Genomic DNA, 16,380 nt, shown 5'->3' on the forward strand with positions numbered 1-16,380 from the left:
TTTCTTGGCGTCTGCCTCCCAGTCTCTAAGCCAGGTGTTTCGCGGCTGACCTCTCTTTCTTTTCCCTTGGGGATTCCACTTGAGGGACTGTCTTGTGGTGTTTGTGGCTGGTTTACGGAGAGTATGGCCTATCCATCTCCAACGTCGTTGGAGGATCTCTTCGTCTGCTGGCTTTTGGCTGGTACGTTCCCACAGTTCTTTGTTACTGATGGTGTTAGGCCAGTGGATCTGGAGGATTCATCGGCAAGCAGGTATTGATGAATGACTGGATTTTGTTTGTCGTATTCACTGTAGTCCTCCATGTCTCAGCTCCGTAGAGTAGGACTGACTTCACATTGCTGTTAAAGATCTTGATCTTTGTTGTGATGGCCAGGTCTTTTGCGCTCCAGATGTTTTTTAGTTGGAGGTACGCAACTCTGGCCTTGCCAATCCTGACTCTCACATCTGCATCTGTTCCACCCTGCTTGTTGACAATGCTGCCAAGGTAGGTGAACTCCTCAACCTCCTCCAGAGCTTCGCCTTCCAGCATGATGGGTGCAGTGTTGGCAGAGTTGACTCTCATGACTTTGCTCTTCCCTCTGTGGATGTTAAGACCGAGGCGAGCAGAGTTGGTTGCGATGGTGCTGGTCTTTTCCTGCATCTGTTGCTGGGTATGAGAGAGAAGGGCCAAGTCATCTGCAAAGTCCAGGTCATCGAGCTGCGCCCACATTGTCCACTGTATGCCATTTTTTCTTTCTGCTGTGGATTGCTTTGTTACCCAATCCATTGCTAGCAGGAACAAGAATGGCGATAGGAAGCACCCCTGCCTCACTCCTGTTTGTACACAGAAAGCACCGGTAGGTTGTCCCTCGTGGATCACTCTGCAGGTCATTCCCTCATAGGTGTTTCTGATAATGTTGGTTAATTTCTCTGGCACTCCGTGGTGCCTGAGAAGCTTCCAGAGGGTCTCCCTGTCCACACTATCGAAAGCCTTCTCGTAGTCGATGAAGTTTATGAATAGCGGTGAATTCCACTCTAGTGACTGTTCCAGGATGATGCGCAGCGTAGCAATCTGGTCTATACACGATATGTCTTTGCGGAAGCCAGCTTGCTGGTCTCTAAGCTGGGGGTCAATCACATCCTTCATCCTGTCCAGTAAGATCCTGTAGAAGACCTTTCCTGGGATGGAGAGTAGCATGATCCCCCTATAGTTTCCACAGTTGCTCAGGTCCCCTTTCTTTGGCATCTTAACAAGATAGCCCTCCTTCCATTCGCATGGGATGTTTTCCTCTTCCCACATCTTCTTGAAGAGAGGGTGGAGCATCTCTCCCATGGTCTCTGCGTCCGTCTTCAGAGCCTCAGCTGGAATGCCATTTGGTCCTGTGGCCTTGCCGTTTCTAAGCTTTTTAATTGCTTTCCTGATCTCTTCCCTTCTTGGTGCACTGGGGTCTATTGGCAGGTCCCTGTCTGCTTGTTGGATGTGTGGTGGGTCTTGTGGGGCTGGTCTGTTAAGTAGTTCCTCGAAATGTTCCATCCATCTTTTCTTCTGTCCTTCCTCCCCAATTATTGGCTTTCCCTCTTTGTCCTTTACCGGTCTTTGAGGTTTACTGGTCTTTCCTGCCAGCTTTTTGGTGGTGTCATACAGGTCTTTCAGATTCCCATGTCTAGCTGCTTCTTCTGCTTCTAATGCAAGGGCCTCTATGTAGTTCCTCTTGTCTGTCTTCAAGCTTTTTTTCACGTTCTTATTTGCTTCCCTGTACTCTGTTTGTGCCTTCACTTTCTCTGCTCTTGTACGACTGCTGTTTAGAGCTGCCTTCTTTTCTTTCCTCTCCTTCACCTTCTTTATTGACTCTGCTGATATCCAAGCCTTGTGGTTATCTTTCTGTGGTCCCAGTGCTACATTGCAGGTTGTGATTACAGCTTCCTTTACTACCTTCCACATCCCATCTATGTTTCTTTCCTCACCTTCTTCATCTAGCTCTTGCAGGGCATGGAACTTGTTCTTTAGTTCGATCTTGAATTTCTCTGCTGCTGCTGGATCTCTTAATAGTGCTGTGTTGAATTTCTTTCTCTGGTTCTTCTCACCTGTCCAGTTTCTCCTCAACTTCAATTGGACTTTGGCAACGAGAAGATGGTGGTCTGATGCTACGTCAGCTCCTCTTCTGGCTCGTACATCTAGGAGGGACCTCCTAAACTTCTTTGTAAACTTCTTTGTGAATTGTTTCGATAAAGATTAGCTCCATCCATGCGGAGGTAGAGAGCTATTTAGTTCAGTTGGTTTTATCATAATAATTAAGACCTTTGTCAGGTTTTTAATGGCACACACGACACACTGGAACACACACGTGCATACATGGAGGCGACACAGGACACACACACACACACACACACAGGTAGGCCTGAGGTCGCGGTGAATTTATTTTCTGCTTTTTCCCATCCTGGACCTGGAGTCACAAATGCAGTCAGTCACAAATGCGCTTCACTGTTCACGTACATCGGACAGATTCCCTTGATTCTTCCTGCGCTTTTGGAAAGGCGTAAGCAGACAACACTCAGACTAAGTGTGCTACACATGAGAGCCAGGATGCTGCTGCTGAAATTGGAGGGGCTAAAGGTTAGCCGGTTAGCGGCATGAAGAGGATCAAAGTAAAAGGCTGTGATAAAACTGGGCCCTTTCCTCTGCATTATTGCAACAATTTAGATAATGGCACCTGTCATGTGGCCTTTTATAATGCTGATTAACTCTCAAACTGAAACCACAGAAGTTTAGATAAAATATGTTTTACGGTTATAACCGGTCATCATCGGTCATCATCGGTCATCATCGGTCATGAAAAGTGCAACTGAAGGTTACTCTCACACAGAGCAATAGGAGTACGAGAATAACAGAGCCACCTTAAAGAGATTTGTATTTTGTTTTCATTTTATTTGACAATGACATTTCATAAAGGTGTGTTCAGGTCAGCTAGCCAAAGTCGTTGGTGTTGGACCTTTAGTGATTAGGGAGTAATCAGACGTGTTGAGATAGTTAAAGTATGATAGAGGAAGTAACATATAAATATATATATATATGTGTGTGTGTGTGTGTGTGTGTGTGTGTGTGTGTGTGTTAAAGTATGATAAAGGGAAGAAGTAACATAGTCTACATCTCTGATAGATGAAAGTTAGGTGACATCAAAAAGAGTTTAATCAACAAGTGGAAGGTGCAGAGACCCAGTACACTACAAGAACAGGTATGAAGACCCAGTACACTACAAGAACAGGTGCAGAGACCCAGTACACTACAAGAACAGGTATGAAGACCAAGTACACTACAAGAACAGGTGCAGAGAACCAGTACACTACAAGAACAGGTATGAAGACCCAGTACACTACAAGAACAGGTATGAAGACCCAGTACACTACAAGAACAGGTATGGAGACCCAGTACACTACAAGAACAGGTGCAGAGACCCAGTACACTACAAGAACAGGTGCAGACAGTGTAAGTGGCCTCTCCACACAACGTCTCTGCAACGTTCCTGCAATCATACTGACCAGATTCCAGAAGACTGAAGGAAAAGAAAAAGGATGACTGTTTCACTGGAAGTGACCTGGTGGTTAAAGGGGGCTTACATTTGCACCCAAGGATGATTCACTGGAAGTGTACTAGTGGTTAAAGGGGGCTTACATTTGCACCCAAGGATGATTCACTGGAAGTGACCTGGTGGTTGAAGGGGACTTACATTTGCACCCAAGGATGATTCACTGGAAGTGACCTGGTGGGTACATTTACACCCCACCCCACAAATAAGTTTCTGAATAAAAAATAAAAAATCTTTCATCAAGATTTAATCACACAAGGCACACTCTTCCAAGCAGTTCAGCATACAATGAAAGAGTTAATGTTCTGATGTCTGTGTCTGATCATTAAAGATTAGCCTGGCACTGCCACCATGATACTTTCTCTTTTCATTTCCAGACACTTTTGGCTGCATTTTATGGTTTAAAAGGGGGTCTAGCGAGATAACATTTATTACTAGAATTATTTTATATGTTCAAGGCTCAAACTTGATTGAGTATGAACCCTTTTGCCACGTAACACTGAAAGTGGTAGAAATGTCACCCAGTCTGTGCAGACGATGCATAATCTCTTGACTCATGGTTTACTTACTGACAGTCATCCTGTCAAAGTTGAGAATGGTGCACCTCTCTCTGCAGAGACATCCAGGCATCAGGGGGGTCTAAGAGATGACTTGAGATGTTCCATTTGCAAACTTCACTGTTCATCATTTATATACAGTGGTGGTTACAAAGTTACAAGAACACTTAGCATATTTAAGAGGTTTCAGTTGTTTCCACTTTTGTTGAATTGGCCATTAAAATACCCATAAAACGAATACAATATCTATAAAGTCATCATTATGCTCTATAAACCATAGAATAGAGCCATCATAAGGAGATTTAGGTAATTTTCCTTACAAAAAACAAGCTAGGCCTATTTCACTGTCAATGTCACACAATCATGTTACTTCACAGAACAAGCCAAATTACTTGTGTAATCATTGTCAGGTGTGATCGTTGTTAAATTGATGGTGACGCAAGAGTCTTAGGATACAGTGGTGTGATTCTTTTGAATACACAAGGCCTATCCAAGAGTCTTAGGACACAGTGGTGTGTTTCTTCTGAATGTTCAAGGCCTATCCAAGAGTCTTAGGACACAGTGGTGTGATTCTTTTGAAAGCACAAGGCCTATCCTGTCCCCTGGGGACAAAGGCCTGTTAGACTTTTTTAGGTAGTCTGACATGCTGTAAAGGAGTGTGCCCGAGCGGTTGGTTCGGTCAGACTTAAAGGGATGGATGACAGGCACAACAGTACTTCCAAAAAGGTTTTCTTTAATTTTCTTCTAGTACTGAGTAGGTTAAAACAGACAATACAAAAACGAACAAACAAAACACTGAAGGTAAAATAAAACAAACACTGGGACAATGCCCAAGCTAGCTAGCTAGCTATTCTCCTGGTTTAACGCAACCATCCACGTAAGTCTGCTCACGTCAGCAACCTCTCTCGAACTGAGCTGTGCGGCACATATTTAAACAGTTGGCCGTTACCATTAACAAGCATTAAATCAATTAACCGTTGCACACAGTATTATCTCCTTACATGCATACCGGCATAACCCATTACATATATACGTGCATGTTATCGTACTACCTTTGTCATTACACTCTTTATCAAGAAGTTATTTAGACACACTAGAAACACCCCTGCCTCAATGGGCGCATCCCTAGCGGCACGCGTAAAACAAACACAGATAATCATGCCGAGCCCTGCATCCCCGTTTGCTTCCCACGTTCCCGGAAGGCACAGGCAACAGGTGAGCTAAACATCTTGCCAACTGATCATTGCACACAGAAAACCCATCCCGTGTTAGTCCCCACATCATATTACATCTATGCACCTCACACAACATAATCACATATTCCAACGTTCACATTTATGTCCATCCGAACGTATCATATACTCAGTGATTACGATCTGCGGGGAAACCACCGCTTCACGTGACAGTCACCATGCGCTCTGTCACACATGCCTTGATGCTTTCGTATATTTCCTTTAACTAAAACATTGATGCACAAGTGGCATATATGTAAAAGATTAAAGGTTTCTGGAGGTGTTCTTTTTATGACTCACAGAGCTTTAAAGGCATATTGACAACAAGAACACAAATGTAAATATCCCTCCACAGGGATATGGCCCCCAGAGGGTGGTAACATCAGGGTTTTGTCACTGAGGCCACACCACCAATTGGTATAAATTCAAAGCCTCTAGAAGTAGTCTTGAAGCACATGTTGCTCCTTGAACATGGCTAAGGTGAAGAAGGAACTAACGAGTGAGCAACGGGTTCGAATAAAGGCCCTTGTTGATGCTGGCTTGAGTTACCGCCGCATAGCCAAGGACTTGAGATGCAGTCCAAGCACTGTAAAGTACACTTTAGACCGCCATGAACCCACCAATTCACACCAGATCCGAAAGGGGAGAGGTAGAAAAAAAGTAACTTTCAGACAGACAAGAGAAGCATCTCAAAATTCTCAGACTTAAGGACCGAAGAAAGACCTCACAAGAACTGCGTGACGAGATCAACACCACAATGACTAATGGTGCAACAGTGAACTGTGCGTTGGAAACCGGGAGAAGAAGGACTTTTTGGCAGAATAGCAGCACAGAAACCATTACTCAAAGTCCTTCTTCTCCCGGTTTCCAACGCACAGTTCACTGTTGCACCATTAGTCATTGTGGTGTTGATCTCGTCACGCAGTTCTTGTGAGGTCTTTCTTCGGTCCTTAAGTCTGAGAAGGAAGATTGGTATAAAGTGCTGTGGACTGATGAGTCCAAGTTTGAACAGTTTGGCAACAAGCAAAGAGTGTATGTTCGATGAAGGGAGGGGGAGAGATATAAAAATAAGTACTGTATCTCTTGTCAACAGTTAAACATGGAAGAGGTAGTATTATGGTGTGGGGTGCCATTTCAGCCTCAGGAACAGGTGACTTAGTGAAAATGTATGGCATCATGGATAAGAAAGTATACCACAACATTCTGGGAGTCGTCTTATTGGGCCTGGATTTATTATCCAAGAGGACAATGACCCTAAACATTCTTCTAACTATTGCCGGAACTGCCTGTGACAGAACATTGACATTGACATTGAACATCTGCTGGAACATTGAAAATGATGGACTGGCCCGCTCAAAGTCCGGACCTCAACCCAACCGAGCAAATTTGGGGTAAGTTGGAAAACAAACTGGACAGATCTATTGAACATTCAAAGGAAAGCCTTTGGCTTGAGTTGCAGAAGGCATGGGATAACATTAGTGTTGAAGTTCTCAGGAAATATATTGACACTATGCCAGAGAGATGTGCTGCTCTAATTTCTGCAAAAGGTGGACATACAATAATATATATATATATATATATTATATATTATCCTGGCACTGCCACCATGATACTTTCTCTTTTCATTTCCAGAAACTTTTGGCTGCATTTCATGGTTAAAGAGGGGGTCTAGAGAGATAAAATGTATTACTAGAATTATTTTATATGTTCAAGGCTCAAACTTGATTGTGTATGAACCCTTTTGCCACGTAACACTGAAAGTGGTAGTAATGTCACCCATTCTGTGCAGACGATGCATAATCTCTTGACTCATGGTTTACTTACTGACAGTCAGTCTGTCAAAGTTGAGAATGGTGCACCTCTCTCTGCAGAGACATCCAGGCATCAGGGGGGTCTTAGGGATGACTTGAGATGTTCCATTTGCAGACTTCACTGTATATAATTTATATAAATGATAAACAGTGAAGTCTGCAAATGGAACACCTCAAGTCATCTCTTATATATATATATATATGTGTGTGTGTGTGTGTGTGTGTGTGTGTGTGTTCTATTGTAAAGCATAGCCCACGCCATGACATGTAAGGTCATCTTCAGGAGGTCCTAAACATGTTTGTCCTATTATGTAGGGACAGAAGAATATATAATAGCCTAGTTCCTGCTGAGTGCTCCTATACCCATTACCTGCCGCTTCAGGGATGTTAGAAAATAACTCAATATCGCCATCTAGTGCTTAATAATGAAAACAATTATTTCAGTTACTTGAATAATCCCATTAACTGAAACGATTGCAGCCATTTATTTTGAGAGGGCCTACTGCGCGTTATGTTAGAAAATAACCCAATATCGTCATCTAGTGCTTAATAATGAAAACAATTATTTCAGTTACTTGAATAATCCCTGTAACTGAAACGATTGCAGCCATTTATTTTGAGAGGGCCTACTGCGCGTTATGTTAGAAAATAACCCAATATCGCCATCTAGTGCTTAATAATGAAAACAATTCTCTCAGTTACTTGAATAATCCCTGTAACTGAAACGATTGCAGCCATTTTTTTGAGAGGGCCTACTGCGCGTTATGTTAGAAAATAACCCAATATCGCCATCTAGTGCTTAATAATGAAAACAATGATCTCATGGTGGCTGTGGATGTGTGTGTGTGTGTGTGTGAACATGCTTGTACAGTTGTATGGTTGTGTATAGGCACACCTCACTATCCAGCCCAGCTCCACATGTGTGTGTGTGTGTAGGCCTGCACACCTGACTATCCAGCCCAGCCCCACGTGTGTGTGTGTGTGTGTGTGTGTGTGTAGGCCTGCACACCTGACTATCCAGCCCAGCCCCACATGTGTGTGTGTGTGTGTAGGCCTGCACACCTGACTATCCAGCCCAGCCCAGCCCCACGCGCGCGCGCGCGTGCGTGCGTGCGTGCGTGCGTGCGTGCGTGCGTGTGTGTGTGTGTGTGAAGGCCTGCACACCTCACTATCCAGCCCAGCTCCACATGTGTGTGTGTGTGTGTGTGTAGGCCTGCACACCTGACTATCCAGCCCAGCCCCACTTGAGTGTGTGTGTGTGTAGGCCTGCACACCTCACTATCCAGCCCAGCCCCACGTGAGTGTGTGTGTGTGTGTGTGTAGGCCTGCACAGTGGACTATCCAGCCGCACATTCATCTGTAAAGCACCTTGAGTGCTCTATGAGTAGAAAAGGCGTCATATAAATGCAGTCCATTAACCATTTACTGCTGCAGGGTACAGGAAATCTAACCGCAACCACTTCCCCATTTCGTTTTCTGTGAATTGAAGACAGGAGATTCTGCCAATAGGCTCCCATCATGTTAAACTGCTCGTGTCAAGGACACATGGTGGCTCATGCCTCAGACCAGGCTTGTGACACACATTTAGTCCTGCAGAGCTAAAGGCAAGTGATGATGCTCCTGGGCTAAGAGTGCTAGTCTATGACATGTGAAATGCTTGCAGCACAAACCTTAGCTTTGAAGCCTCTCTTTGAATGTTAGTGCATCTGAAAGAGGACGTTTCTGCAGTAGCCAGTGATCTGAGGTTAACTTAAAGCACCCACTGAGACTGACATGTCTAATATACGGGACTGTCATGGTGCAGATGTGAGTTCTTGTCCTCAAACCCACTGAAGCCCACACTGATCACTCTGATGTGTTTCCATAGCGATGAAGCCCACACTGATCACTCTGACGTGTTTCCATAGCGAGCCAGGAAGATGCCCTGCACGTGGTCCTGGACCGGCACCTGGTGACGGGTCAGAACCTCCAGTCCACCACAGCGGCCGTCAACAACCTCATCCTCCTGTGCAGCAGCGGCCGTTAACTCACCCATTGCAGGTGTGCTGTAGGCCACAGCACAGCAGATTCAGACAGGACCAATCGCACTCCGACATGAGGACCAATTTTGTTATGTTTGGACATTCAGTCAAACGGTCACAGGATTCCAATGATGATATGCGTTGTTGAATCAGCATATTAAAGTAACACTATGCAACAATTTGACACTTTTTGAGGCAACTAGTTTTGGTACCATCCTCAAATTCATTTTGATAGCATATGGTCATGTGAAGGACAGATAAACACCTGTGTCTTCCCCACTAGCCATCCAGGATATGCCCTATCTAGTTCTGTGTAACAGGCTGGTACACCCTGCAAAAATGGAAGAAAAGCTTTCACACGCATAACATTGCCAGCTAAACTGCCAAAAGACACCAGTTAGTGTGTTGGCAAGCTTCTATCAGTGTCAGCTGGGCTGTTGGTGGTGTTTGCAAGGTTTTTGCATGCCTTTTAGGTAGTTAGCTTACTAGTTTTGGAACAGAAATCCGTATTGCTGCTTTAAGGTGCTGTTGGCAGTTTTTGCTGTCAGTGAGTGAAAGTGTTTCTAGACCTTTGATGGCGATGGATGATGGAAAAACAGAGTTTACAGAATGCTTTTGTCACATTCAGCACATGAAAAGAGTGTTGAAAAGACACACACAGTGCCAGCCAAATGACCACATGAACATGATGCTTGGAGCATTCAGCATGGTATATTACTTGGAGCATTCGTCATAGTATATTACTTGGAGCATTCGTCATGGTATTTTACTTGTTAACAAAACATTTTTTATTGTCAAACAAAAACTGCCAACCGTACCTTGAAATAAAAATAAAAAAGACACAGAACGGTTTCCCCATAATGCTTCTGTTCAGTTTTGTTCAGCTGTAAGGACACACATTTGGCGTAGTTGAGGCTAGGTGTGATAACGACTTCCTTTGTGGCAGTTTCACAGGAAGTCATGTGATCACCAGCTTCATGGTGAGCTGATAAAGTGTTGTTGTTGTTGTTGTTGTTGTTGTTGTCTTACTGTGGCCAGAGGCACTCAGTAGCCCCCCCACCCCCAGTGTGGTCATGTTACAGATGACCTCACTTCCTCTGCTACCAGTATTACACTGTATGTATATCACTCTCTCTCTCACACACACACACACACACAGTGTGATATTACACTGTATATCACTCACTCTCTCACACACACACACACACACACACACACACACACACACACACACACACACACACACACACACACACACACACACACACCCAGTGTGATATTACACTGTATATGAAACAGATTTTTATTCAAATGCATAAAAGACAACCATCCTGATGTTTGATGTATTTCCATGGTGACCATAGACAGTGGAACACGATTGGCTGAGCTCCTATGACATCAGCTCTTCCCTCTAAAAGCAGGGACGTGACGTGACGGTTATTTCAGTCACGCAGTCCAGGTCCTGATGAGATCTTCCTGGATGACCCAGCTGTCATTATATTACCATGCTGTGTGAGAAGAATAATGACATACAATATGTTTCAAAGTCCTGATTTCCTTTTTGTCTTCCATGGAGGCCATCAAGTGGGTCTGCCCTAACAGCTAGGTCACCGTGGTAATCCCTGAACAATGACACACACACGTACACACACACACACACACACACACACACGTACCTACACTCACACACTTGCGTACACACAGCTTGTTTGGTCCCTGCATTGCTGATCACAGAAGGTCGTAGAAGTAGTCCAGTCCTTGGCCCAGCTCCCACAGGGAGACGCCCGTGCCCAGCTCTGTGGCCAGATGGACTCTCAGCTGGACAGACTGAGGAGGGGAGAGACGGGGGAGACGGGGGGGGGAGAAAATGGCAAGAGTGAGTTCTACTAGCGCCTGATTGAGTTTGAAGACACCACATTGTGTTTTCTTTCATTTATTTGAAATTTGTCGATTCATTCTCCGGCCCCAAACTTAACAATGTGTCCCTGTGCAGTGCCCATCATTCCCCCCGTGCCAATGTGTCCCTGTGCAGTGCCTATCATACCCCCCCCGTGCCAATGTGTCCCTGTGCAGTGCCTATCACACCCCCCCCCCCGTGCCAATGTGTCCCTGTGCAGTGCCCATCATCCCCCCGTGCCAATGTGTCCCTGTGCAGTGCCTATCATCCCCCATCCCCCCCCCCCGTGCTAATGTGTCCCTGTGCCAATGTGTCCCTGTGCAGTGCCTATCACCCCCCCCCCCCCCGGGCCAATGTGTCCCTGTGTAGTGCCTATCATCCCCCCCCCCCCCCCCCCCGTGCCAATGTGTCCCTGTGCAGTGCCCATCATTCCCCCCGTGCCAATGTGTCCCTGTGCCAATGTGTCCCTGTGCAGTGCCTATCACCACCCCCCCCCTGTGCCAATGTGTCCCTGTGCCAATGTGTCCCTGTGCAGTGCCTATCATCCCCCCCCCCCTGTGCCAATGTGTCCCTGTGCAGTGCCTATCATTCCCCCCTGTGCCAATGTGTCCCTGTGCAGTGCCCATCATCCCCCCTGTGCCAATGTGTCCCTGTGCATTGCCTTTAACCCCCCCCCCCCCTGTGCCAATGTGTCCCTGTGCGGTGCCCATCATCCCCCCTGTGCCAATGTGTCCCTGTGCCAATGTGTCCCTGTGCGGTGCCCATCATTCCCCCCGGTCCCCCCCCCCTTGCCAATGTGTCCCTGTGCAGTGCCTATCAGAAGCCAGACATATTTTGTACTCTATTTGTATACAAGAAGGTGCTCTGTAGTTGTTTTTCATTGTGCTGATGATGCACAGGGTTAAATGCCAAAGGTTGCACTGTAGCCTACAGTTCTCTACCAATGGCCATACATGTTGTTGTACTGTATAGGATACGAAAAAAAATAATAACATTTTTAGAGAATTAACCTAATGAAAAAAATAAATGTATTTCCATCTTTGACACATAACAGATTTCTCAAAAGGTCTCAAGTCTCAGGTTTTTAACAATCGTCTTTACAAAAGACACAAGTGACTCAATTCAGCAGAGCATGGACACGTTCACAAAAACAAACTGTCCTGGCTACCATAGGCTATTTCTTCCGGAACCTTTGCTGCAAGTTATCATCAAAGCAATGTCACCACAAGACTAGATAACTCCTACACATCACTATTCAGCTAAATGGGATTTGGGTCACTTTGCTTGCACAGCTGTTGAGATACAGTAATCTGAAGCAGTCTACTAGTGAAGACAACTGACATGAGACACTGGAATTCACACCTTTAACTCATCTCTGCCACTACACCTTTAACTCATCTCTGCCACTACACCTTTAACTCATCTCTACACCTTTAACTCATCTCTGCCACTACACCTTTAACTCATCTCTGCCACTACACCTTTAACTCATCACCACACCTTTAACTCATCTCTGCCACTACACCTTTAACTCATCTCTGCCACTACACCTCTAACTCATCTCTACACCTTTAACTCATCTCTGCCACTACACCTTTATCACATCTCTGCCACTACACCTTTAACACATCTCTCACACTCTGACTATCTTGCTCTCTCGCTGTTTCTCTGTCTGCTTCTTCAACCCCAGTGGAGATGCCAAGGTCCTAAGGCTTATAATGTCCGGGTGGAGAGGTTTGCTGTGGTGCAGAAGGTGTCTTGAGAACGAGAGTGGATGACTGACTGTGTAAACGTCTCAGTGGTTCTCACCTTCAGTGTTGGGTAGTACACCACGTGCTTGAGCCCGTTACTGCTGGAGCGGGACGAACCCAAGGAGGAGACAAGAACACAAGGTCAGATTCAAACTCTACACCTCAACGTCAGGAAATACACACACACACACACACACACATGCATCAAACACACACACACTGTACACCTCAACGTCAGGAAATACACACACACACACACACACACACACACACACACACCCACACACACATCAAACACACACACTCTACACTTCAACGTCAGGAAATACACACACACACATACAAACACACACACTCTACACCTCAACGTCAGGAAATATACACACACACACACACACACACACACACACACATACATACATACATACATCAAACACACACACTCTACACCTCAACGTCAGGAAATACACACACACACACATACAGTACCAGTCAAAAGTTTGGACACACCTTTAATTTTTTTGAGAAGTGTTTTCATTACTTTTATTATTTTCTACATTGTAGATTAATACTGAAGACATTTTAACTACGAAAGAACACATATGGAATGATGTACTAAACAAAAAAAGTGTTATCTACCATGTAGAAAATAATAAAAGTAAAGAAAACACTTCTAAAGGTTCAAACACACACACACTCCACACCTCAACGTCAGGAAATACACACACACACACACACACACACACACACCAACACACACCAAACACACACCAAACACACACCAAACACACACACTCTACACCTCAATGCCAGGAAATACACACACACACACACTCTACACCTCAACGTCAGGAAATACACAGACACACACATACATCAAACACACACATTCTCTACACCTCAACATCAGGAAATACACAGACACACTCACATACGTCAAACACACACACTCTACACCTCAACGTCAGGAAATACACAGACACAGGAATAACCATTTTCAATTCTTTACAGTGAGTTCACACACACACACACACACACACACACACACACACACACACACACACACACACACACACACACACACACACAATCAATCAAACAAACAAACAAACACACACACATATATATACATATACATGTCAAACAAACACATGCACACAAATAGACATGTGCAGCACACCCAAGCACACACACACCCAAGCACACACACAGCCAAGCACACACACAGCCAAGCACACTGCCCCTGTTTGTGGGCCTCTCTTTCCCTCTCAATCACACTACCCCCCCCCCCCCCCCCCCCCCCCTCACACTCACACTCACACACACACACACACTAACACTAACACACACGCTCAAGCACACACACCTCTTGTAGCTGAAGTAATGTTCTCCAGCCTGTTCATCCCATTGAAGTTTAGGTCTGATTTCTCTCAGCAGCTCAATGTACCTGTAGACACACACACACAGACAATTAAGTTAAATGTAATACCTTTTAATACCTTTTTTTACTACCTTCTGAATTTTTTTAAAACCATCACAACACTGAGTTGCAAGTGTTAATCAGCGACCTTTCTAACGTTTACGCAGATTGACATATATAACACTATACACAACATAATAGATTTAGAGACTCACTGATGTTGACCACATATTGCACACATTTATTTCATTTCGTGAATAAAAATAAAACAAACTACATAAAATGTGTTATGGAGAGATAGTTCCAGCACACTGGCTGGCATTCACTGCATGAACTGTTGATGCATTATAAACTGGCATCTACTATATGAATTGTTGCTGCTATCACTTCACAAACTGGCATCCACTACGTGAACTGGTGAACTGCTATAATTTGATTTTAACATAAACCTGTGCTATAGGCCTAATATGAGTTAATGTGCTATAGGCCTAATATGAACTCATGAGCAAACATCAACACGAATGGCCCAGCCTTGTTGATGCCATCAACAAGCTGTTTTTTGAAGAACGATGCTAATCCAAATCTGATGATGTAGCCGGTTTTCACCACACGTGCATGACGGGAGTCGGGAAGCTTTTCTTTAAACAGCTGCGAAATTCCTTCGTTGGAGTTCAATGAGTGGTGTTTAACTGCAGTGTTTAAACACCACAGAGCCTCCGCACGCAGTGTTGGTGTGGCGCCCATAGTCACCCGGAGGTCAGACGTAGTTGCTGGAGCCGTAGCGTTGGCTTGTACCGTGGCACTAGTTTTCGGTGGTGGTGGCAGCAGCACAGACAGTTGGCAGAGTGGTAGAATGAACTGCTCTCGCCGACCGCGCATTCCATTTTTATGTTTAGTGGATTGTATATGCGACCAAAGTGCATTAGCTCCCATCCAGTTGATATTGATGTTTTTTTTACAAACCGAACAATAAGCCTGCCGGTTATTCCCTACTACAGGTCTGAGCCAGTCCTTAAACGCTGGGTCTTGCACCCAGCTGTCAGAAAACTTGCATTTGCCCATGACGACGACGATGGTTGTCTGGACGTTGAAGATATGCCTAAGCAAGTCAAAAACGTAAGCCAGCCAGTTGGCTACCCAGTTTAAGCGCGCAAAGTGTTTGAGATGTCGAACGACCACTGAATATGACCACTGAATGAGACTTCAGGATTGATACTGAAGATCTTTGATTGTGTGCCCAGCTTTGCTAAAGCCCGCATTTAAACGAACTAACGCGAACTTTAGCAGATAGAATTTTAATCAGAATAGGACAAAAATAATACCTATTTAAAAAAAAAAAAATACCTTTAAAACCACATTTAACACTTTTAATGGCCTTAAATTTGGCAATTTTGATTTATCACCTTTTAATACTTTTTAAAACCCCGTGGACACCCTGAGACAGACTCATATATTTGTGCCATAATTGAAATTAACTAATTATGTTTGTATTTTCTCCATTGAACCTGGGTCCTCAAGATGTTACCCCAGTGTGTGTGTGTGTGTGTGTGAGTATGTGTACATGTTGCAGTGTGTGTGTGTCCATGCGTACATGTTGCAGTGTGTGTGTGTGTGTGTGCACGTGTACATGTTACCCCAGTGTGTGTGTGTGTGTGTGTGTGTGTGTGTGTGTGTGTGTGTGTGTGTGTGTGTGTGTGTGTGTGCATGTGTATATGTTACCCCAGTGTGTGTGTGTGTGTGTGTGTGTACATGTTATCCCAGTGTGTGTGTGTGTGTGTGTGCATGCGTACATGTTGCCCCAGTGTGTGTGTGTGTGTGTGTGTGTGCATGCGTACATGTTGCCCCAGTGTGTGTGTGTGTGTGTGTGTGTGTGCATGCGTACATGTTACCCCAGTGTGTGTGTGTGTGCGTGCATGTGTACATGTTACCCCAGTGTGTGTGTGTGTGTGCATGCGTACATGTTACCCAGTGTGTGTGTGTGTGTGTGCGTGCGTACATGTTACCCCAGTGTGTGTGTGTGTGTGTGTGCATGTGTACATGTTGCAAGGAGATGTGTGATATGTATACACAGTAGTTGTTTAGTATCTAACCGGATATGTAGTGTGCATAGTAGACGATATGTGCCAGT

At 44.8% G+C, this 16,380-nt stretch overlaps 1 protein-coding gene across 2 annotated transcripts in view; it reads right to left on the bottom strand.

The window, feature by feature from the left end:
- Positions 1 to 10,458: 10,458 nt before the first annotated feature.
- The window catches only part of chid1 (chitinase domain containing 1), an 11,400-nt gene continuing 5,478 nt past the window's right edge, over positions 10,459 to 16,380 (bottom strand). Inside the window, exons 11-13 of one of the 2 annotated variants that reach the window (XM_012832091.3) lie at positions 14,199 to 14,279; positions 12,891 to 12,930; positions 10,459 to 11,011 (exon numbers count right to left, since the gene is read on the bottom strand). In XM_012832091.3, coding sequence (XP_012687545.1) covers positions 10,913 to 11,011; positions 12,891 to 12,930; positions 14,199 to 14,279 — 220 coding nt within the window. In that variant the 3' untranslated portion in view covers positions 10,459 to 10,912. Of the gene's footprint in view, positions 11,012 to 12,890; positions 12,934 to 14,198; positions 14,280 to 16,380 lie in introns of both variants that reach the window. The other variant, XM_031564627.2, reaches the window with a different exon arrangement.

Source organism: Clupea harengus, chromosome 3 (assembly GCF_900700415.2).
Source record: "Clupea harengus chromosome 3, Ch_v2.0.2, whole genome shotgun sequence".
NCBI classification, from domain to species: domain Eukaryota; kingdom Metazoa; phylum Chordata; class Actinopteri; order Clupeiformes; family Clupeidae; genus Clupea; species Clupea harengus.